Genomic DNA, 24432 nt, shown 5'->3' on the forward strand with positions numbered 1-24432 from the left:
TCGTCTCCTGTCATTTCATCACAAATTTGTTGGACAAGATGTAAGTTTTCCTCGTCCCAGGCAGAACTAACCTGTACATCTCCTCCAGTGCTGTTAGCTGCTGCCTCACGAGTTCTGCCTCTGACATACTCATGGACTCTCCGTCCTCTGACTGGGAGTCGTCTTCTCTTGAGCCACCTGCAGTTAACAAATCCGCTCATGATCTACACATCTATATGTGAGCTGGTAAACAGCATATCTACACACCAGTCACAACTGGTTTAGTATGTCTACCGTTATGTTGCTGTTTGTTTTTTTACAAGTCCTATTGCATTTACATGTTTCGCTGATTGAATAGAAAAGTGGAATGTTTTGATGTCATATTGTATGTCTCACCTCTTAATGAGTTTCCATTCTTCCTTGACCCCTTTTTCTTGCCCAGCATTGAGAAGCCTGCTTGCAGTGTGCTTGCACTCCTGGTCACACGAGTACTCCCCTTCCTGCCTTTCCTGCCCGGCTCAGTCTTTTTCCTGTCGGTCTGTGTGATAGGGCTGACGTGGGCGGAGGGGAGCACAGTCGTGCTCATGGAGCGAGCAGGTCGAACAATGGGGACGGGGGAGCCTGGGGGTGTGATGGGCGGGGTGTTGGACGGAGACAGTGGAGGGAGGGGCGGGGTGCTGGAACGGGAGGAAGTTTCACTGATTGTTCCAGTACCCGAGAAGTTCAAATCCAAGTCTGGTCTTGGGTTGGACATACTGTTAGCTGTGGTTGCAGCAGGTGGTTGAGACAGATGCTGTGTTGTGTTGGACTTGACTTTTGAAGTTGTGTTTGTAAGAAAGGAACCTTGATGCTCTGGTGAGGGGTCAGCCTTACTTGGTGTGGAGGTAGAGCGGTAGGGTGGTGGTATCCTGCCTTGTTTAGTTGACGTGGCTGATTGCTGAGACAACGTTGATGGGGACGAGTAAGACGAACTAGAGGAAGTCTTGGAACCCCTCTGTGGGGTGTTTGATAAGTTTGGCACTTGTTGACCCCTGGTGGGGGTCGCGTTTGGAGGTCGTGACCTTGGTGCAGGAACAGGTCGTGAGGTGGGCTCAGGTTGATGTTGTCTGGAGTCCTCCTCCAGGTCGTGAGGTTTCTGCCACTGCAGGTGCTGCTGGTCCTGCTGCTGCTGCAGCCAGAACTGCCTGGTCTGGGACTGCTGGGAGGAGCCGGCATGTATCCTCTGCTGGGGGTGGTGTCCCCCCTGTAGGTACAGTCTGGACGCTGCAGACTGGCTAGGTCCACTGTGGTGGGGGACTGCATGTGGATTACCACCTGGTATGTGGGATCTGTCCTGCTGTCCATAGGCTGGGGGAGGGACACCCTACAGAAATACATTGTTAAGATAAATCAAACAGTCTGGCAGTGGATGGTGTAGACAATTTCATAGACATATTCAAAAAGCAGTTTAAAAGAAAACGATCTTCAAACAGACTCAATAGTACATGATAAGGATTGTTTTGTCAAAAATTGATCAATAGTTTTCAGCATAAAATTGTGGTGTCACCTTTTTGCCCGCTGGTGGTGTTTTACTGGGCTGGTGTGCCTGTGTGTGGGGATTGCCTCTTCTCTCCTGCCCCGATGGCCTCCCGGGAGGGCCTGGAGACGGCTTATGGGCAGCAGGTCTGACAAGGGAAGACACCATAGCAGTGTTACATGTCATCACACAGTGAGAACAGATCTTTGCCATGGTTTTCTCCTTTATCCTCACCCTACCTGTCACCTTTGTGGTGATAACCAAGTCTGGACCTTTCTTGAAGTGTAACCACTTATTCATACAGCCAAGGTCTACCTACTAAAGATATCATAGATGTCAGCTTATCATCTACCCTTTAACCACTGACTTAGTCATGGTGTAGACTTTGTTTGATACTCCCTGTAAATTATTGTCCAATTTTGGCCTATTCCCAATAAACATAAAGATTGATTTTACTTGGACAAAATTTCCTGTAAAAAGTCACTGCAAGCAACTATGCTAATGGTGCAGTCATTATGACCCTTCATAAATAACCCAAACCCTTTTGTCTGGATGTTACAGACTGCTGAGGAAATCACTCACTGAACACACAAACAGTCATTTATCTACATGTATGCTGAAGTTACAATCACTGGCTGTAATTACAAGTTAATATAAATCATCAGCCAAAGTCCTTACCTATAATTACAATACTAAATCATGCCGGATATAAAGTATGAAAAGGCTACAGTATTTGTGTTTAAGTCTTACCTGCCAGGTGAGTGTTCCCCTGCCACAGGCCTGCCTCGGATGTTTGGAGACCCGTTGACCAGCTGCTGTGTTGGGGGACCGTTACTGTAGGCATGTGCTGAGTGGGCCTCGGTCCTTCCAGCGCCTCTCATTCTCAGTACTGCTTCACCTCTGGTGGCGACACGGCCCTTTTGGTTCGGGTGGGAGGGCTGAAGACAGACAAAGGTTCAAAGAAAAATCAATCAAGCAAAGTAAAGAAAGGTCTGTCAAGCTGTGAGGAAATTACAGGGTGTGAGCCTAATGTCCGTATGATTCTCATATCAGAAACTTCCAGACCTACAATTTGGTGACAGATGTGACATCAACTTCCCTCTAACAAGGTTCCACAGCAGTGATGTTGAATCACAGAGCCCTTCCGCAAAGTCCAGCAATTTTACTAAAAAGAAGCTGCATGGCGTACAAGGTCTACGGCACATCAAACAATCTGTTCCGCTTATGTAAATAAAGGCAAGGCAATTCTGACAAAAGCATCTAAATCCAGTTCCAAAATAAACACTTGATAGGAGCAGATGTCAACAAACACATAAACAAAATATTGTGTGCTCTGTACGCAAGAAGTCCATATAGCCGTTGCTGAAAGTTAGCATTTAAACCATGAAGGTGGCTAGGAATAAGGAATACCTACACACTTAGTATGGCGTAAACAGAGCAGAACGAAGAGGCTTTCCCTAATCCTGTGTCAAACAGGAAAGTGTAGCTACATGCCCTTCACAGTATTCTCTACAGTATAAACATCATTACAAATACTTGAAATACAAAGAGCTGCACAGTTAATGTCATAAAGTAATGTAACTTACACATTAACTCCCTGCTTTTGCATCGACTACGTCCCCATACAGTAACAGCTTTAGAATGAACCCTCCTAAGAGTGTTTGGATAACCCTCACACAATGGGGTTGATCATTAACACACTTGGGGGGCTGACAGCATAATTCAATGGAAGCATTTAAATAGAACTAAATTCAATATTGAGTGTCCAGGGCATGGTGCTGACAAAAGAACCTACTTTGGGTCACTTCACACGGGAATCCTCCATATGGTGTAATTGTATCCTAGACTGTCCTGAGGCTTGCTACGCACATGCTCATACGTATATACCTAGTGCTGAACTTTCCCCAGCATTTGCTTAACCCCAGAACAAAGGAGAGGCCATTACCCATGCAGATCAGGTGTGCCATTGGGCTGTGTGGGCTGGGAGCAAACACCCCGCACCAGGCAAACAATCATTTCCCTATCACCTGGCTGCACAAGTATTCCACAAACAAGGGTGGCACGACTCTCTTATCACTCACGCATCACAGGGAAACCTAACAGGACTACAGCTGATCACCAGAGGGATAACTTGAACTCTCTGTGTCAGATCTGGCTCACAGAAGGTCACCAAGCATTGTCTAGAAGAATGCGACCTTGAATCTGATCTTGCAATCTGTTTTGAGACTTTTAAGGGTCAAACTTGCTCTGTTATTTTGGTCAGGCAAGACTGCGCAGACACACGTACTGGTAAAAAGGAAAGTGGGCATAAAGAAAGATATAAATCATTGGTCAGGTCATATGTCTGTCAGTCTCTTATCTCAGATCTTGTTGGTTTGTGGGTCATCGACTGTGTTTTGACTGTGGCTCCAACAGGTGGTTGAAAATGCACAGACTTTATAGTCTGTTGCTTTTGTTTCCAACAGTAAGGATGTTAACTATCCACACCATATCTTTCAAGTTTCCTGTTTCTCTTGCCTTTCCTGTCTTAAAGCTCAGCCAATAAGTGGTGATGTATTTCACAAAAAATGAATAAAATGCAATTTTCAACATGCCTTGTACCCAAACCACGGCACTTTGACTTGATGTCTATACTAGCACATTAGTACCTTTTACACCCACTAACTTTCCACCAAAGGATATGCAAGAGTCATCAATGGCTACACAGTGCCTATAACTTACCACATATCCTGAGCCCAGTCCCAGCTCTGTGGCCTGCCCGTTCATTCCCCCATCCAGCCCGGGGTTGTCTATCCCATCTGGATAACTGAAGGGGCTGTGTCCTTTGGGAGGGGGTGGGAGCAACAGTTCCCCCTCCAGGTATCCCTGCAGGTATGGACAAAGCAGGTTAGACAACTATCAAGGGGAAGCCCCCGAAAAATGGTAAGGGATTTTGTGCCAGAAAGTTGGAAGATTTAGAAAAACACTGCCAACCAAGTAAACAAGAGCTTTTCAAAAAAGCTGGCGTTTCGGCTACGTTTATGAGTGTGAATTGTCTTTTCCCTTTACTTGAAGTAAAATCTGCCAGAGAAAGTCACTCAAGGGCTGTTCAGTCTATAAGAAAAATTGTCATTTTGGGAAATGAGTACTGTTTTAATAGAGAAAGGCAGATTGGGGAAAGCAATTTTGAAGTTACGTCACTTAACTTAAGTGCTTTTGAAAAAGCTGGTCTTGGCCTACAACTTGTACTTATTTGTAAAATGTACAATAGGCTCATTATAAAAGCTATCAATGTAATTATGTACATGGCACGCAATAAAACATAAAATTTGAAAAAGCACCATTGAATCATCAGCACTATGGTAATTAAGTGAAATAGAAGTTCATAACAGCTAAGGTTCTATCTAAAATGACTACCAAATGTCAAACAAATCAACAGCTACCTCATCCGTATTATTCTGGTTTCCGCATTTACAACATTTCTTCCTTATTTTCCTGGGTAATTTTGCTAAAATTCATGAAAATTCCCATAGTTTTGTGCCAAGCGGCGCCACTTTCCACGTCCATGTTGTCTGAATGAAGTCGATACTGAACAATGGAGCATTTGCTACTGTAACAAAGGATCGCTGTTTTGCAAACAACATCAAGAGCCTCTGTTTACATCGGGGATAGAAGTTTAGTGGCGAGTGTTTTGCAAGAATCATCTTACCGCGCATAGGAGCCGCTGCACGGTATTTTCCATTACAATGAACAGAAAAATTCGAATGCCGGGTTTGGAATCTATGAAGTCCTGTTCATAAGACAAAGGCCTTGTATATATTAAATGAATATTTAAAAATAACAAATATAAAATATTTCTTTATTTATTAATGAAAAAAATGAAAAAATGATATTCATAAATATGATATTGATAGATTAATATAATATCAATATATATTTTTGATACTCAATATCCAAAAAGAAAAAAAATCCATGAACGGACACGAACCCGGATCTTCTAGGTCCGAAGTGCTTCGCGTTGCCAGATGGGCTAAGCTGCGGTACGTAACCCGTTTCTCTGTACGTAATGCTATAACCTCACTATATGGTATCATTTATGTCGATTTTTGGTCGTTTTCTTTTGGACGATTTTTGGACGAAATCATTTTTTTTCTTCTGCAATCTTGTGGAATAGATGTAATATGGTCATTTTTCAGGATATCAAAGTCCGAAACCACAATGCAATGATATTTCCGAACAGTTGTAGCAGTTACATCCGGTCGCCCTCCTGTGTGTAATGCAAATCTAGCCTGCCTGCCTTTTCGTGCTCCCTTGCCATATAAGGCAACAGCTATACAAGGATTTGGGAACGTATTGCCATATAAGGTCTTCTGGTGTGCGACACAGTGTTGAACCAAACAGCATGCCTCCTTGATGCATCGAAGCATCCTGCAGTATGCATGCATCGAAGGTAAAAGCCAGGACACTTCGCGCCGAAACGCAAAAAATGCAGGAATATTAATACAGAAATTCACAATTACTTTTGTCCTTAACAGAATTTGGATGAGTTTTTGTATGTTACTAGTGAACAAACAGTGCAACAATTTTTCATTGACAAGAAATCTAGATTAAATCCTGAATGTCCTGTAGCTGTCAGTGACCTCTTGATAAATGTAGCAGCACATAAAGTGGACACCATACGAAAAGAATATTCCTGAAGGCATGGGAACATTTTCAAACTTTGAGTTTGCACATTTATGATACATTTTACTGTGATTCATCTATGTTGTGACAGTTCAACATGTTTACACAATGATGACAAAGGCATTGATCACAGTTCCTGGAATTATTCTTATAACCTTTTCTGATTATAAATCAACATGCATATTCTAACTTCAATGGGTATCAATGGCACCAAGGTTGGAGCTTCTCTAACCTTTTTCCTTGGACTGCCAGCCATCTCCTCCAGGTAGGGGCTGTCCAGGAGGGACTTCAGCCTCTCCTCCACAGTCAGACTCACCTGGTCCCGGACAGGGGCAGGGGCCTGGGGAGGCAGGGGCTCATTTACAATTACAGCACTGTAAGGATCAGCCTGTCCCAATACACTCAGACACTAACATTACTATACATGTTCAGTAGAAATCAAGAACATGCATTTGGACTGACTTCACGTAAGAGTTTGTGAATCATGCAATGGTTAATATTTATCAGTATGCAATCATAGGTATGGTCAATATTCATGCACAAGTATATCATGCACATGCATGAGTCATATATCTACATGTTGGGTGCCATGCACAGGAAGGATAAATAGACAAATGTACATGTACATGATTGTATATGAATTAGATTTTTGGGGTAGTGGAAAGACCAGGAGTCTACAGATTTTCCAGAAAATCATAGTGACAAGGAAAAAGGCCCAGAGGGAAAGGCCATTCCATGCATCAGCATGCCCATGCACTCACAGTGAACATAGCCTGAGTATCCCATGCCTGCAGCTTGTTGGGGGAGCCCGGCACCTCGGTGGACACCGAGATGCGAGCCTTCTCCCTGATGGCCTGACTCAGGCCAATGATCTGTCGTCTGCTGTCGGCGCCATGCTGGGAAACACCGTGTGATCCCATCTCTGTGGTGGACTGGAGCGTTGGCTGGAAGTATGGAGTACCATTAGTAACTAACACAACAGGACATGTGGAACACTTCGTGCCTCAAATTCTGAAGACTGTACAGCAGTAATCTTTCAATACATCCTCCACTGGACATGCAAACATGACAGTACATTCTGACCTACCAAACATACTATGGATTTGTCATGCAAGCTTATTTAAGTTGTCAGTGTCAGACGCTGACGGAAAGAAAATTCAAGATAAAAAAAGTGTAATTATATCTTCCCCTGAAGCACTTACTAGCCTAATTTTTCCACCATAGTACCACAATGAACTCCTTTCCTGACTCGTACCGTACATGATTAACGCTGCATTGTAAACATTTTTGCTTAGCAAAGCTAAGCTAAGCAGATTATTCCCATGAAGAGAAGTACTACAACACGAGCGTGCTTGCACCCCTTGTCTGGGATTAAGTTATTTGCCCAGTGAAAGCTGAAACAATGGCTGATGTAGAGTAATACCTACAACCATGTTGGCACACCCTCCCCAAGGGTTAGCAAAGTGTTCTGAGTTCTAGAAGGCTCAGTAAACAATGAAGACTTAATGCTATGATTTTGCTGCAGGTCAGCAAGACTCACGCTTTAGTTAGGTAAGTTTACATCCCTGGTAAAACATGCAAACTTGTTTTTCACATGGCATCTATGAGCACATTAAATAATCATTTACAAGCTCTTAGAAAAGAGTAACCATTTTAGTTTTTGTTTGTCTTCTTGAGAACTGTAACGCTGTTTCATTGTATCCTAAGTATCCAAGATGACAGAGAGATTTGGCTAATGAGCTTCAAAATCCATCAATCACCAGTTGAAAGTGGTTTTCTCTGGATGAATTTCATTGATAGAGGATAGCTAGATTTTAATTGGTGTGGCATACATTTGTTCATCATCTGTGACTGGTGAATAATTGTTAGATTTCCCTCCTGTTTACTCACAGGAATCTCACTCTGACTTATATCTTCCTCTTCATCGTCAGTAGCCATGCTCCCCGGCAGTATGTCCTCCCGCAGCCCCCCTCCGCTGTACACAGGCTTCTGGTGGGATATTGCACGGTCATCGTAGTAGGCATGGCGAACCTCATTTGGGTCTGTAGGATCAGAGGTAGAAATACTTATTTAGTGAGAGCAGAACCTTCTGCCTGCTGATTTGATATCACTGCTTTGCTAATATCTCTGCCTCCTCCATCCATTTCAGCCTTTAATCATATCAGAAAATACATTTTTACACACATATGCTTTAACCTTTGAACCATCTTTAGAACCGAGATGGAAGTAAATCATGTTTTGAAAATAAGTTAACTTACAGTAAGTATGATAAGGATGAAATCCTTGTGGTTGCATAAAACATGGAACAAGAGTTTGTTAGAGGGGAAGTAAAAGCCCTTCTACAGTATTGCCCCCATGCACAATATCTTCTTATGTCTTAAAACAACATGAGTCATTCCCAGTTATGATTGAGAGTTCACAGGTTATAGTGTGAAGCATACTTTCAAACCAATAAAAGCACTTTATGACTCCCACTGTACCCAGATATAGATAGATACAAACTCTAATATGAAGCATACCATGGATCTTCAGAAGTTAACAAGTCAGGGAAGGTCAGATATTAAGCATGCGTGTCAGTAGCACATTTAGAGGAAGCCATGGGGAGTAAGCCTGTGCACACATAGTCTACACCCGCATGGCACGGATGTAAGAACTGGAGCAAGAACATTTCTCTTACCGTCACCTGGATACAGCCTGCCTGACTCCGGCTCCAAGCTCTCTGACTGGAAAGTAGGACGAGATGATGGGATCAACCATTCTGTACAACATTACTAACAGCTTCCATGGAATAAAAGAAGACAAACTACATGTAGCACTGCACCAAGTGGTACAGCTGTGGCATGTGGATGAGCCAGGTGCTTCCTCTTTTTTGCTTAAAAATTTGTCATTTGCAGGAATGTAATTCCTTATTTACAAGGAACAAATATAAAATTCCTTGCTCCTAGAGCAGTGTTCTCGCCAGCGCCCGTCCTCCCGTCATTTGACGGGTTTTGTCGCTCATGACGGACAAAATTTTTGCCCAACCCGTCATTTTTAATGGCCAAAAATCGGTGTGTGAAGATATTTAGACAGAGCTTAGAATTTTCAAAAACTTCAGAGGATCAGCGGAAGTTCGTGACGAGGGCAATCTAGATCATTTCTAATGTTCGCCGGCGACTAGAACCCCAGCAACACACAGAGAGCGGCGTGGTGGTTGCTAGTAATATTTTGTGGCCGCCGAAAACTCGGCGTCATGCGCCGCCCTCCCCACTACAGTTTTGGCTGGTCGCATCAGGCTGACGTTTATTTCTGTTTTGTCCCTCTCGGTTCACCGTCAGTTATTGTCATCAATGAAGCCTTAAAATTCAGAAATACTCCTATAGCTATCAGGCTTTCTGTAATCTGTGCCTAAACAGTATTAAAGTTCATTGACAAGCAGCGGCGGCTGAGTAACATGCTTTCTTCCCGCAAGAAATGGTAAACAGGCGTCAGATATTGTAATCCACCAATGACCAATCACAGCGCACATCTCCGTCGCGTCAAGAAAAACTACCAATGACATGCGAGTCTCGCTACTCGCGAGATTCAGCTAAGCGTGAATTTGCGAGATGTTAGGGGAATGGCGGGAATCGCAGGGAATCGCACGACGAAACGGCTGTTGGAAGGCTTGAATCGACAACTTTTGAACACATTCAGTGCAGTTACCGGAGAAATTAACCGTGGAAAACATGGTACAAAAAAATGGACGTCTTTATTGCGTTCTTTCTCAAAGTAGGGTGTCAAATTCCTCATTATGTTCGATAATTACAGGGCGCATACGGAACAAGTGTTGAAAAGTTATGTTTTATTTTTGCCGACTTATTCTGTGTGTATTTTTTGTAGGACGTAGCTGATACGTAATAAAGTTTTGCTGTGCTAAATTTTATTTTCTTTGCCGATTGTATACAACATAGAAGTGTAGCTTGTGCGTGAACATTTGATATTTCCGCGATGATGGCACGCGCACGCCTCCCCAAAAAATTAAGCCTGAAACCCTTGTGTAATTTTTCACCGAAAGGGATGTCATTAAACTAAGCTTATTCTACCAGGAAATTTGCCCCTCAAAATGCAGGAAATAGCGTTTCAGAGGGTCTAGATCTCAAAATTTTCCGGGGGAAAATACCCCCGGACCCCCCTAGAATGGTCACGCCTCCGGCGCGACGCCTCGCGCCTTCGGCGCTAGATATGTTCTTCCCCGACGCAAAATTGAAATGACGGGTAAAAATTTCAGGCTGGCGAGAACACTGTCCTAGAGACATGTACATTGTACCAATGAGTATCAATGACAATAGTAGAGAGTGCAATACATAAACTGGTCGGCAGGGGGCGTTGCACATCCATCAAAGGACAACAGGAGTTCTGAATCATGTAGGTAATACAGCTGAGCAGTAAAAGATAGAAAACACATATGGACTCACAGCACAGCCTCAATTCAATATATCCTACTCGTGCATGGCTATTTAAACTTCTATATACACAGAACTTGGAGTGCCATACCAGACTTGTGTCTGCCTCCCCGTCTCCGTTCCCTAACCTCTCTGTACCAGAGGATGGTGCTGAGTGAGGGCGTGGCTCGGTCTGCTCTCCCTCCTCTCCTAGCTCTGATGTGCCATTCACCGGCGGGCTCTGTACGGGAGAAAGGGAAACTGTTAATGTTGGTATCACAACTTTGATACGCTGAGGAAAATAAACACATTAATCTCCTAATTCTTCACAGTACCCTGTACATGTATACACAAAAAGTGGTTGGAATGAAAAGCGCATTGAATACAAAAAAAGTCTTGTTTCCAAAATGGCCACTTGAATGTGACATACTCATTGGCACATTGAATGAAAAATGCAGAATACTTGTACAAAATGTATTAAAGGTGTATAAACATATACCAGTACCTCAAAAATCTCCTTTAGTCTTGAGATAATAGTCAGGGTGGCCTTTAGGTTTCCCTCAGCGAGATCTGTATAAAAGAGCAAGGAAATATGTACATTATAGAGATTTAATTACCAATTGTTTAGCAATTCTTGTAATCATACACTGCCCATGCCAACAATCATGGCATTGAGTTGATATAAAAATGACACCTCAATGCCTTTCAAGGTCCCTACAAAGTAGATTCTTACGTATTTCTAGGTTTCAAAAATATAGCATACATCTAAAAATTGGCACCAAAAGACAAAATACTGCTACAGTCTTAGGTATCCAAGAGACCGTAAATATTTGTATATTAGTGGGTTAACTGGTGCCACTGCAATCATGGAACCCACCGACAGGAGAACCAGCTGACCTAACACGGACACGGAGACAAGTCCTGAGCAAATCTACTGAACAACGGCCTGCATGGCCCCTTTTGTGTGGGGCAGATCCTTCAGGGTGACTTAGAAAACCTGGATCACTGTGGACTAGCTGGAAGACGATTCAGGGTTCAGGTGCTTCATTCATTCCATTGTTGCTCGAGTGTTGACATTTACTCTTTGGTACAAGAATCAACAACGTTCTTGTTCCCAAGCAGGCCTCTTTAGAAAGGGTTGTATTGTAATGTTGCAATGATGTATAAATGTAACCTGTACGAAACACCCTAGCCTCACTGATTTCTAGTCTGTAGAAGAATTACACACTCGGCAGGTGTTACCCCATGTACTGTTACAGTCAAATGTAGCTTGCGAGGGAAAGTTTACTCTGCACAACAGTGACTTGCTATTGCAGAACTACATGTACATCTGACTGTAGAAAACCAAGTTCCAGAGGTCATGGATAGGGCATGGCTGGAATGTAACTTACAACAAACATGTGGCTTTGTCCGGTATTTTTACAGACACAAGCCCAGATACAGGCTGCTCATGATCAATCAGGATAACTGACCGGTGGATTGGTATCAATTCAAGTTTTCACAAAAGAAAGGAATGTAGAAAACCATGGTGACAGTTTCACCCATGTATCAATATATCATCATGTGCAATGGTATCTTTGCTTTCTGAGGATATTATGTCACAGTTTCTGCATTTGATATGTCATTGAGAACTTTATCCTTCTCCCAAATCCAAGTAAGCGGAATTGGTATGTATGTAACAATGTTACAATGGACTTTGCTATCAGTACTGCAAAAATTATATACTTTGTTGGTAATGAAAGGTTTTTTAAAAAATCTGCAATTGTAAGCAAAATAGACTGGCTAACAAGTTCCACAGGGTAACTGGAACCATAATTAAACATGGCCAACACTGTAAATGTTACATGTAGAGCTAATACAAAGAGAAAAGGCTATCTTAGTGATATCAAGTTGACCATGTGGAACTCACCCTTGGCAGTGATGTCTTGAATGGGCACCCCTCTCCCTTCCAGGTAGTACAGGCACTTCTGCAGGTTCTCTGTCTTCTGTGCCCGGATAATTGGTCGTGTCTGAATGCTTGGAACCTTTTCACTGGCTGTAAGAAGGGAAAAGAAGTACTGACGTGAATACAAAATCACAAGTCTTTGCAGGAATGCATTCCAGTCGTACAGAAAGGCAGTCAAGGTCAAGAGAACTGTAAAACAAAAATTTGAAATGGAAAGTTAAAAGGAGGCTGGAGTTTTATCATCTGTTGTTATTTCAAACTATGCAAATCTGGAACAAGGCACTTTCTTTATAGGTGACCTAGACCAAGGAGGTTGCATAGAACTATATAACCTCTTTGCCTAGACCATTAGAAGTGAAGTTATTAGAAACCAGGTTTTCAATCTATCCATTCTGTTTTAGCAGGCATTTCAAAAACTCATCTGATTGACATTTTAACTATCCTCTTTCTTGCTCTATTTTTCACTTAGTTTGGAGTTTTACATGAATGATGCCTTGAGAGTACAAAATTGAGTGATCAATTATTTTCCATATGAAAAAGACTCTCAAAAGAAACTTAATGATTAGACAATGTCTCTAGTAGGTAACACTGTGTTGTGAAATCTAATTATGTCATGGTAATTCAATTGTTAGTAAACTTTGCTGACTCAAAATGTCCTCTCATTTCTCTGAGTCTGTAAATATGGTTTCAGAATATCTTGAATAAAGGTGGTTACCAGTAATACAGTTATCTAATTTTCCTTTGCCTGTAGGTTTAGGCCACCTGGCTTGTACATGTAGCTTGAGCTCTTAGGAGCTGGAATCAAACTTAAGACAACACTTGGGGAGCCAAGAAACACATGGAGCTTAAGGCCATTATGTTTCACCTTGAAACCATACAAACTCAGGGATTACAGTAACATGAACTTATGCAAATCAGCACAGGTGTTTTTGCACAACACTAAGGGGATTAGGCATATTTTGTCCCCTATTCTCCTCCAACAATGCAACTTGAATGAGGCCTGATCCCTCCTCCCTGAGCCTTTGTGACTCCCAGGAAAGAACAACTAGCATGGGAGTACATTAAACAAACTTTCTCCTGCCCCCGGGTCCTGTTTCAGCATTACTCCTGGTGCATTGGCATGTGAAGAAAAGTTGGCTATGGATCAGGTCACAGCCCAGTGAAAGAACTGCTTCCACACCTCAAGGTAGACTATACATTTGTAGATGTCGTTCTTGCAGACTGGCCATTATACTACACACCACATCAGCATTATGTGAGAGATGTGACTTACACACTTGTTTGGAGAGAAACTGATGTTCATAAGGAAGCTGCTAGGATTAGAAGGTCCAAAATTGATCTTCAGGTCAAAGTTTATCTACAGACTGAAATCCATTCAAAACTTTTATTCATTCTGATCGAGAAGAAAGGAGATGTTAGAGACCCAAAACTATCACTTTTTGCTCAGGGCCAAGGCTTATCCAACAGGCAAGCAAACACAGGTACCAGCATAACCTCCTTCACAGAGGTAAACATATGCTAGACCCCCAAATCTAATGCCCCTTACATCTATAACACACTCAATGAGTGGTGGCAAACTCTGACCACCCTTTTAGCAGGATAAGTTAATGACACTCCACAAAGCCCAGTCCCCACTTGACCCCTGGTTGCTATCTGCATACTTTTGTCACAAGTGGCTGCTGATGGCAGGATAATGAACTGTGGAGTGGCAGGCGGCCAACAAGGCCTGACCAATTGACTCTGCCTCATTAACTGGTGATTAGGAGGTCCCTCCCTGCAGGGAAAGGGAGGGGGACTAATATGTAAAAAGGATAAAGGGAGACAGCCATGCATCTTTTGAAAATTCTTATCAGATATGTGAAAAAGATTAATATGTTTTGCAAATGTAACTATAAGCTTTGAATCTCTCTTTGAATCTTTAAAAGCAAAGATCAGCACAATAGCTGATATGGTTGAACCATCTCCCTATTTCTTTGTGACCAACTGTTCCAGTGAACATAAAACATAAGACTTTGAAGCAATGCTAGCTTTCTTTATATATGATAATAGACCACTGAAATTTGTAACAAATGGAAATAACTGGATGGAATAAGCCAATTTTAGAAAAGGTACCTCTACCTATTAATGCAATACACAAAAATCACTAAATCAGCATTTAACTTTTTGTGACAATAGTTGCGACAAAAAAAGTAACAGCCTTGTGAGTGTGAGGAAAAATAGCTCACTAGACCACTTCTAACTTCTAAAATTAGTCTTATAACATACACAACATCTAAAGTTAGAACAGTTGTTTGAAGAAGGAATTCATCGGACTGTTGTGGTTCCAGGTTTGTTGCAAAGGTGACAGACCATGGAGAAAAGTGTTACTTTAAGTGCAATAAGCCGGTGAATGCTACATTGTGGGTCTGTATACACAGTGATGGATTTAAGCCATTATGATCCAGAATGGCCCCAGACTGATCCAGTGGACCTGAATGGTGTAAGAGTGTTCCTGACCTCTTAATGCCTGACCCCCTTTCCTTCATGTGTCCATTATCTGGAAAGCACAAGGCTGGGTTATGATAGCTTATCTGTGAAATCAGAGAGTGGTACTGGACAGAAAGGCTCAACATTCCTGGCATGGTTAAGTGTGCCACCCTTACCACAAGGTGTTGTACACATAGTTTCCTAACAGGTGTCATCAGAGTTCCAGTCAAATTTGCAGAATACTTGAACAGTTTGTGCCTCAACAAAACACAACACATCAGCATCTTGTGGTAGAAAACTGTGGAAATCAAAGTCTCAGCATGAATGTACATTGATCACCTTAGACAGACATAGACCGTAATGATACTTAAAGTGACAAGTCGCTCAGCTTTGACATTTATCTGCACTGAGTACATTTGTGATGTTAATCAACTCTTTATCTTGGCAATCAGACAAGAAGAATACATTTCAGAGCACTTGGCCTATTTTTTCAAGATGAGGAATAGCAGTTATGATTTAGTGCTACAGCACATGTCAAAACACATCATACAAACTTAGATTGCATGATTTTTATCTCCTGGCTTTTACAACACCCCTATGTAGGAAATCCCCCAGGACTACCGGCCAGCAAGATGGAGCTTTTTTAAGCTCACTAAATGTTCCCCTAACACTACGGGACAAAGGGAGCTGTCAGGCTGGATAGACAGTATTGTATGAGCTGTCTAAAGTCATGGCTCCCTAATCGATTGATAAAAGGCACAATATGCTACCACTGGCGCAAAGGAAAGGTAGCAGCATTACTTAATCTCCAAGCAGATGCTAAGGAAGAAAATTGTAACATTTTCTGACTGGCCCGCTCTTCTAAAACTTTACGACCTTCTACTCCAGCATCTGCCTAGAGTTTAATCACAACTGTCTTTGTTGCATTACAGTTACATGTTGGACTTATTCTGCTCAATTCTCTTCTCCCTCTAGTCTATCATCTATTCCACTTATCCTTATTTGATGCTAAAAGACAGAAACCTGTGCATACCAGATTAGAATATGCCCTCAGGCTGTTGATCTGGGTCTTCATATAAAAATGAGGCTGGGAGAGCTAAAAACGAGTGTTTTTCATAACTTGAAAGTATGTAAACAGCCACCTAATGGAGATCTAGATACGCAGCCACATACCATTCTAATCTGTATCAGACTTCTGACGTAAACTTCCTGTCAATATTACGCAATAAATGCCATGTGTGGTGCCATGTGAGTGCAGCAACTGCCAATAACATAATAAGTAGACCATAATTTGCTGATAACAAGATTACTCAGAACTCATAATGCTTGACCAAATGGAGTTTCCAATCGAACAAGAAAGCATTTAATGCCCAGTTGATGTGGTGCCTCCTAGAGTTAAGAACATAACAAACAACACCTACTGTGCCACTTCTAACTTCTTAGACATCTTGGACATTTAGGATTCTGTCTGGCTGACTGAGCCAAATATTTGGCAACAGCCACAGCAAACACTACTATCAATTATCAACAGGTCGTCACTAAATCCCTTTGTTATATAACTTCAATGAGCGTCAAAAACAACTGTAGACATGTTTGTTGAAGACTGTGTACCGTCTTTCATCGAAAGTAAACTTGATTTAAGCAGTTTTAACAACTCATAAGCAGTTAATCTGGCTAGAGCTGATTCCTATAGAATCACCACATAGCATAGTCTATTTAGAGTTGTAACAGTGAATTTTGCCATCCATATTGCAAATGGAAAGCCAACCCTACCTTAATCAATAGACAGACCACCTTGGCATGACTGTGTGCTAACCTCACACCATATGCATAGAAGAGCCACCATGATGGACTGAAATAGGGTGACGGCAACTTATGCCATCAATACCACTACATCAACTTTTTACAGGGTCTCTCTTATCAAATTTGAATATTATTTCATATGGCCTTATCCTTATCATAAATGCCTGCAGAAAATTCATTAAGATCTAAATGAAAAGGTCATAATCTTACCAGAACTAAGTTTCCGTTAGAGCATCAGCCCCATTTGCCATGGTTTGGCCAGTGAGACCACTCTAATCAGAACCACTGTATGTTGTTTTGACCTGTGGTGACCCATGGTCCAGGGGTGACTGACTCCTACTGGGACAGAGCTTGGTCAGCAGGTATGGAGGTCCAGCACTGTTACAATCTCTCAGTTTGGACAGTAAATTATAATGACTATGGAAGAACAATAACCAACCAAGATGCAATCGATCCTTAACATCCATGTTTTTCTTTTCATATCAGTGTAAATATGTGTATCATTTAGCAAAATGTAACCTAAGCAGTAGTTGTGTTGATTATACATTTTGAAAATGTTTGATTTTGAACTTGTCACTATAATATCTCTCACAACAAGCATGTCAATTTTAAAGAACTTAAAAATAGCAACCTTGGCATCAAGCTTTGCTCTCTTCAAGTGTTTTTTTCTAGTTCTTATAAAATATGTGCAATGTTACAATTGTTTTGTTGAGGAAAATCAGGACTGTATAGTATCGACCACTGGCCTGCATTTACCTCCAATGCTCCATGACAAAAAGGCCATATCTAACGTAACTGCACAATGTGATTGTAAAGAACTGTTGGTAACTTGAGGCTCTGTTGTGACCATTGTCTCCTACATATCTGCTTGGGTGACACGCTCACGTGGCAGAGTAAGTAGGGAGGAGGTTGATCCTGTTTGGGGGAGGGCTCTACCCTTTCTTATATGTTTGTTCTCTCTGCCCCCACCCCATCTCCCCTTACCCTCCCCCACAGAGTCCCGCCCTATTCACATGTGCTCACCTCTACCATAGGATTATCACAGGGCTGTTGACCACACAATACCCTAACAGCCTTAAAAATGCAGCTTATTTGTGACTGAATGTAAACCTTGTTAGAGAAGCGCTACAAGCTTTTCACTCATGAGTTAGCTTGTTACGACTTCTTTTCTTTAAAAGCCAGAATGAGGCGAGAAAGAAGGTTAATTCAAGTGAGATTAGATGCTTAAGTCCTTTGGGCACCACGATCCATTGGTATCCAGTGGTAGAGCTACTGTAATAGGTCTTGATTTTGATATTTTTGATTTTTGTAATTTTAGAACTTCAGAAGACTTAGAAATACACTTCTGATTTGTACATTTTGTTTTGCTGTAATGTAGAACCATTGTCTTTGTTCGTATTGTCCCATGCAGAGTATAAAAGATTACACAGTGCACTTGTGACACAAAGAAGGCCATGATATTAGTTTTCATTTGCATAATGGAAATAAAGAAGTGAGACCTGTACTTGGATGAGACAGGCCTTTGGTATTACTTGGCACTGTGGCAATATTTTTTACAGAAAGTGTAAGGCTAACTGATGGGAAAGTTCTAGAGTCTTGTATAATTTTTACAACTTATCAAAGATTGCTGAGATTTTTTAAGCTCCTCATAATTCAAGGGTGAGAAGTGATTTTAAACAAGACATCCTCTTCCATTGAATCTTCATACAGTAGTTTTCTTTTTACTCTTCATTTCCAGCATAAGTACTGAAATATTAGTCCAAAGCATTTAAAAACAGGCCTCTTGAATCACTTGGCACCCTTCCCAACGTTTTTAAATACTGCCACAAATAAAATCAACGCTGAAGGAAATGCCTCATATCTACTGCAGCTTTCTTTCTGACTGAACAATACCAAGGTGGGAAATCCATCTCTGGGTGCATCCGGAACAGCTGAATGTGGTCTCCCAGGTTGAACACACCTCTGTTGCCTGGGTCACTTCATCTTCACAATACAGGTGCCTACCTGGGAATCTATCTCTCCTTCTGTTAATGACATGGTCTGCAGAACTACCCTATACAAGTAGTTTACAGATAAATAAGAAAGATCTGAAAAATATCAACAAAGTCTTAGATCTTGTTTTCCTGTCATAATGGTTGTCTTTTTATTCACTTATAGACTTGCACTGTTTGCTCATTTGAAAGAGTGTCAAGAATCATGACAGAAATTCCTGTAAAATCATGTGATGCATAGATAGTAATTCCACATTGATATGGGATAGATGCTAGCCGAGAGGTACTACTTCCCATTTTCCTTCCTTTAGAACAAAATGTCATCTCATCATGCAATCACTTCTAAGCCTTTACAACATGAAACCTACTTTCTCTGCAATTTTACTTTGCAATAAGTGGCTCATTAGGAAAAGTACTTAGTAGGGAGGGAACTTTAGGGAAAGTGCGTAAGTGGTAGGGAGGGAACCTCCCAAGCAGATAAACTGTTCATATCTGTATCATTGATCAGGCTTTGTACTGATCAAGAATGCCTCTTAAATGTCCCTGAGAAAGAATGACAATCTACATCCCATGGGAGTACATACCATTCTCTTTGATGGTATCTATGTACAATAATTCAGGTATGTATTGAATTGCAACAAGCTACCAACTGATCATGTGCACATACACAACAAGAAAATGGCAGGGTTTGAAAACATCGGAGTCAATGTTTGCACCCAAATTTTGTTTGAACATTCAACAATTCTTTTGCTTGTATTTGCACCAAGCTTTATGGAAGACATGTTTCTTGTAAGATATAAGATCTCTTCAATGCTTTGGTACATACATTTAACATGTATATAACACTAAAATCATGATATTTTGACATAATGAGCAATCATACTTCAGAGCAATTCTTCCACAAGGCCAATCATCCTATAATGGCCATAGAGTACTAATATGTGAACAGAGTTAAATGGCAAATATGCACTGGATAAACCATCTCTTAATGGCTAACTAATTAATCTCCATAGATGTTTTGCACACCTTAAAGGCCTGTTGGAACCACAATATACAGTCTCCATTACCTCAAGGAGTTAGTGTGGAGACCTGAAGGGATAGTAAGGAGGCAATCTGAAAAAAAAAGTTGACCTACAGCTTTCTCCACGGTCCTGTCCACAAAACTAACACAGGATTTCATGGTTAGATTTACCTTGGAAACCTTTCACAGCTGGACAATCAGGTGATTTCCATTCTAATGTCCAGTAGTGTACCTTTTCTTTTTCAGGGCCATCTGTCACCCTTACCTCCGACACAAAGAGTTTAGATAACACTGGAGATCACTAAAGAATGCTCTGTTTCTCTGACACAATGAACCATTTTGCTGACAAACTATCAAGAAAATTTTCTGGGTACAAAAGCAGGTCACGTCTGATTTTTCGGTTGAGATATCATTTTTGTTACATGGCTATTTTTCCCACAAGACTAGTCAAGGTCTAAACCAGCTCTTGGCCAAGGCTTTTGACACCGAGACTTTCCATAACATATATCAAAATAAAAATGACACCAATTAAAAAAACTCCTATATGAAACTTGACTTTGATTGATATGTGAGAACTTGGCAATATCTTTTCTCCCACTGACCATTTGACCATAAAACTTCAAAGATGAGCAGACCTTTTGTCAAGATTGCCTCATAAGTAAGGAGAGCCACGAGAGTTGAGCTCAACACTACACGAAAAAACAGCCTTCAAAATTCTTCTGAGCAAAAAAATGAAATGAAATATAGAAATCCGAACATATGGACATTTTACCAGGCAGGTATGAAGTTGAGTTGAACATCTACTGAGTCATTATAGTCTGTCCCCAAGGTAGCCACAAAGCAGGTAAATTGTTCAGCTGTGCTGCATGGATACAAATCCACCCTCAGCAACAAGGGCTGATTGTGACACACCCTGGTAGAATCAGACAAAACACATACATCTTCACAGAGACCACTTTTGCCAAAAAGCGGAGGTAGGGCAGCTGTACAACTTACGTGTAGGCCTTGACAGTATGATGATTTTGTATCAGCAGTTGATTCCTTGCCAGCCGTACAGCAAGGACATTAAGCTTTACAGAAAGCTTATCCTGCTGCACTTAATGTGTTACTGTAATAAAGTGTTAACTATTTATAGCTGGCTGCTAATATGCTCACCTATACAAGAGGAATTCCATGAGCGTTGCTATAAAACCTGAACACCTGCACACCCAGCAAACTACAATGGCAAACAGCACAAAGCGTTAATGTGCTTACCGGTAGTACCAGGAGGCATTCTAATTTAGTGAACCTCTAATGTGACCAATTAAACTATTCAGAGAAAAGGACCAGTTGACAAGTGGTCATAACGTATAGCATACCTTCACCTCATGTCCAATCCATCACCACCACACACAGACCAGGATTACCACAGTTCACTCAGAGTTGCTGAGAAAATGCCAGGCCTTTCAGAGTAACCTTGCAGGGTACATGTATATCTGCCAACAGGGTTAAGATGGAAACTTTCACCCTTGAGGAGTTTTACTTGTAAGCTCACTGAAATGGGGCACATCAGATTGTTTTGTTGACTCAGTTGGGAAAAGAATTCAGCGGTCCCTAAACAGAGAAGTTAACAAGTTTTGCTGATAACAATCAACAAAGCAACATTGCCTTTCTGTTTAACTCTACATGAAAAAGACAGAGGCACCCAGCAGATTTACAAAATTTGGTTGCTGTACTTTAATTCAATCATAATCTTTTCAGTCTGTTTCCTTTATAACAATACTGGAATTTAAACTAGTATATGTAAATGATTAGAACTTTCTATTTTTTCTCAAGGATGCCTAATACCATAAACAAATACAGAGGGACATCCTTCATCTGCCCATTGTTTTTGGCAACAATTTCTAAGTGTTTCAGCAAGCTTAGTCCCCCATAAGAAGTTTTGTAAGAATGTTTGTATGAAAAACACGAGAACAAGGCCGATGGTTTGGCCTGGGTCACGGAAGAGCTGCTGCAGGTAATGCACGTCGTGGCCGGGAGCAATTCTGCAACAAACAACACCTATTATGTTATACCACGGCCGTGGCACCATGCCTCACGCAGCGCCTCATGCCTTGCCTACTAATACAATCCTGCCATCTCAAATATTCTTTTGGCATCAAAAAAACTGAAAGACATCTACAGTGTAGGTTCTCTGATTGTCTCAGGATAGTACATTAAGTTGTATTCAGTAATCCACTTGGAATACCTCCCTCAGGAAATACTGAGTAAGCAGGTAAATTCTGTATGAATATTTGAAATTCCAAGCAGGCAACCTGTTTCATAGGACAGTTCCAAATGTATAATGATAACCTCTCCTTCAGTCTGCCTGTTCAGATTCAACATAAATCTTTGATTCTAAACATCCATTGATGACTCTTTAGTCATCATGTCACGATTTTATTAAACAAACAAACAAACACTGGTAAATGAAGAACCACCTCTGTAGAGGTAATATATACACAAGCCAGCTGGTACTGCCCCTGTGCTGCTATGAACCACAATTTCACACCTGTGGTCACCTTACATCTGACAGGGCTCAGGTGACTCCAGCAAGAAAACAGCTGTCACTCAGGGCTGCTATGAACTGAATCAGGAATATACAAAGCTGGACTTGTCAACTCGTGCCATGTATAGTTTTGCTGTTGAGACAGCTTTGGACCCCATGAAAATAAAATTTGTTCAAAGGATGACTCAGATCCAACACTTATAACTTGAAGGTAAAAACTTAGCCAACACCTAATGCCTATGACAGTGAGGGATAGTGGCTACATCATTAACCAGTTCATTGGCATTTTGAAAGAGACCACACATCTAATGTTTCAACTCTCAGAAGACCTCACAGGTATCGTCCCAAGGGATTAGGTAGACTTAAAACTGGAGAGACAACCATATCCCTTTCTTCCAAATTGCAGCTATGTTCAAAGTCATCTTGGTTCAGACAGTCCAACAATAATAGCAAACATATTTATTGATGAATGCAACATTCTGTTACAAATCAAAAGTAATTGTATCTTTCTTATGAAAGACAGACAAGAAGCAATAGATTTACTGTTTCATATTCTTTTCACTCCTCGATATTTAACTTCCCCTCATTTGGAATTTTTAATGCCTTCTGTGACAAAAAGGCATTCCTTTAATCTTTATTTGGGGAAACAGTGAACAGTCACAAAGCGCAGATGCCACTGCACACAAAACCTCAAAGTAACATCACAGGGACCATCGTCCTTGAGAAATAAAGCTCTAATACATCATTCATTAATGTTCACCCAGCTGAGAGAAAACTGGACAGTTAGATGAACCACTACATCCTGGAGATCTGCACTTACTGCCACAAAAATGCCAGGCTGGGCCGGGAGGCTGCCCCAGGGATTAACAGGCCACTGCTAATGGAAGATAACATATTGATTTGGGGGGTTAGGCCACACCAATTTAAATTCTTGGTTAACGGATTTTTATTTTCAATTTTAGCACACAAAAAATCATGAAAACTGGGGTGAAAACTTGCACCTGACCCTCTTCACTCCCTGATACTGTGTGCACCAAAGTAAAAACATTCCTGAGATTCTGTTTCCATGTTGTTTTTCCAATCTAGCATTTTTTTGTGGTTCCGTTAACCAAGAAAATAAATTGGTGTGGCCATAGTCATCAATTTCACTTCCAGCCTCCTGCAAGACTGGTTTACCTAATGGAGATAAATCATTTGTTCATTTAAAATGAATGATTTCCACACAACTGACCTGTCACACTACCCTTGTAAAGGTATTACTGTCAGAAGTGCTTTATGAAATTTTAATAGATGACTGAGGAGAGTTATTGGTATATTGAAGACTGCAATACCATATTGCCTTTACCGGCACTGTTTAACAATGATAACAATGTTCGATAAAAATCTTTTACATAATCTTGTATTGTTATTAGGCCTTATGTCTCTGTGGCTATGCCCGTTACGTTTCTATCATTCCTAGCCTATACCCACACAACCGGGTGTTGTGTAAGCATGCATATCTTTCCTCAGTCATACCTTAGGAACAAACTACTATGCTATTACAGAGGTCTCAATCGCTTATCACTAATAACTTTAATAATTTACTGATATGTTGACACTGTGTTCAGGTTGGGTACAAATGGTGGAATGTCTGTGACATTACTGTAATTTACAGGTGACAGTAAGGTCACATCTGGCTGCATGCTTGTTTTAGTGCAGGTGTAACAGTCATGAAATTACGCACATGCCAATCAGTCGGGATGTTTATCATTAGGATGGATACCTACGGAAACTATCTGGAGCCTGAAACTGAAGCTGCAACAGTAAAGATTATATAAATGTTAAAGTTACTCTGCCAAAATTATGAGAAATATGATAATAATAAAGTACTTGTGTGGAATGTTTTCATTGGAAGATCTTTAATATTGTCTTGTTATCAATCTATTTACATCTATCATTGATTCATATGACTTAAGCTATGGAAAGGTTAAGATAATTTCATGACACCAATAACATTTCCTTTTCAATTATTTAATTGTCTGGCCATAAAATATCTGCTTATCTTCAAAAGCAAAGATCACAAGACAGGTGCGATTAAGTATGCCAATAATTCACAGGTAATGGACATGTAATAGACATG

At 41.0% G+C, this 24432-nt stretch overlaps 1 protein-coding gene across 3 annotated transcripts in view; it reads right to left on the reverse strand.

Annotated features, from left to right (window-relative positions):
• The window catches only part of LOC136433170 (protein sickie-like), a 31490-nt gene that overhangs the window by 2641 nt on the left and 4417 nt on the right, over positions 1-24432 (reverse strand). Inside the window, exons 4-15 of one of the 3 annotated variants that reach the window (XM_066425083.1) lie at positions 12470-12595; positions 11060-11130; positions 10673-10801; positions 8835-8880; positions 8048-8199; positions 6946-7101; positions 6390-6497; positions 4217-4360; positions 2246-2433; positions 1526-1643; positions 376-1342; positions 72-177 (exon numbers count right to left, since the gene is read on the reverse strand). In XM_066425083.1, coding sequence (XP_066281180.1) covers positions 72-177; positions 376-1342; positions 1526-1643; positions 2246-2433; positions 4217-4360; positions 6390-6497; positions 6946-7101; positions 8048-8199; positions 8835-8880; positions 10673-10801; positions 11060-11130; positions 12470-12595 — 2311 coding nt within the window. Of the gene's footprint in view, positions 1-71; positions 178-375; positions 1343-1525; positions 1644-2245; positions 2434-4216; positions 4361-6389; positions 6498-6918; positions 7102-8047; positions 8200-8834; positions 8881-10672; positions 10802-11059; positions 11131-12469; positions 12596-24432 lie in introns of all 3 variants that reach the window. The other 2 variants (XM_066425082.1, XM_066425081.1) reach the window with 2 other exon arrangements.

This window comes from Branchiostoma lanceolatum, chromosome 4 (assembly GCF_035083965.1).
Source record: "Branchiostoma lanceolatum isolate klBraLanc5 chromosome 4, klBraLanc5.hap2, whole genome shotgun sequence".
NCBI classification, from domain to species: Eukaryota; Metazoa; Chordata; class Leptocardii; order Amphioxiformes; family Branchiostomatidae; genus Branchiostoma; species Branchiostoma lanceolatum.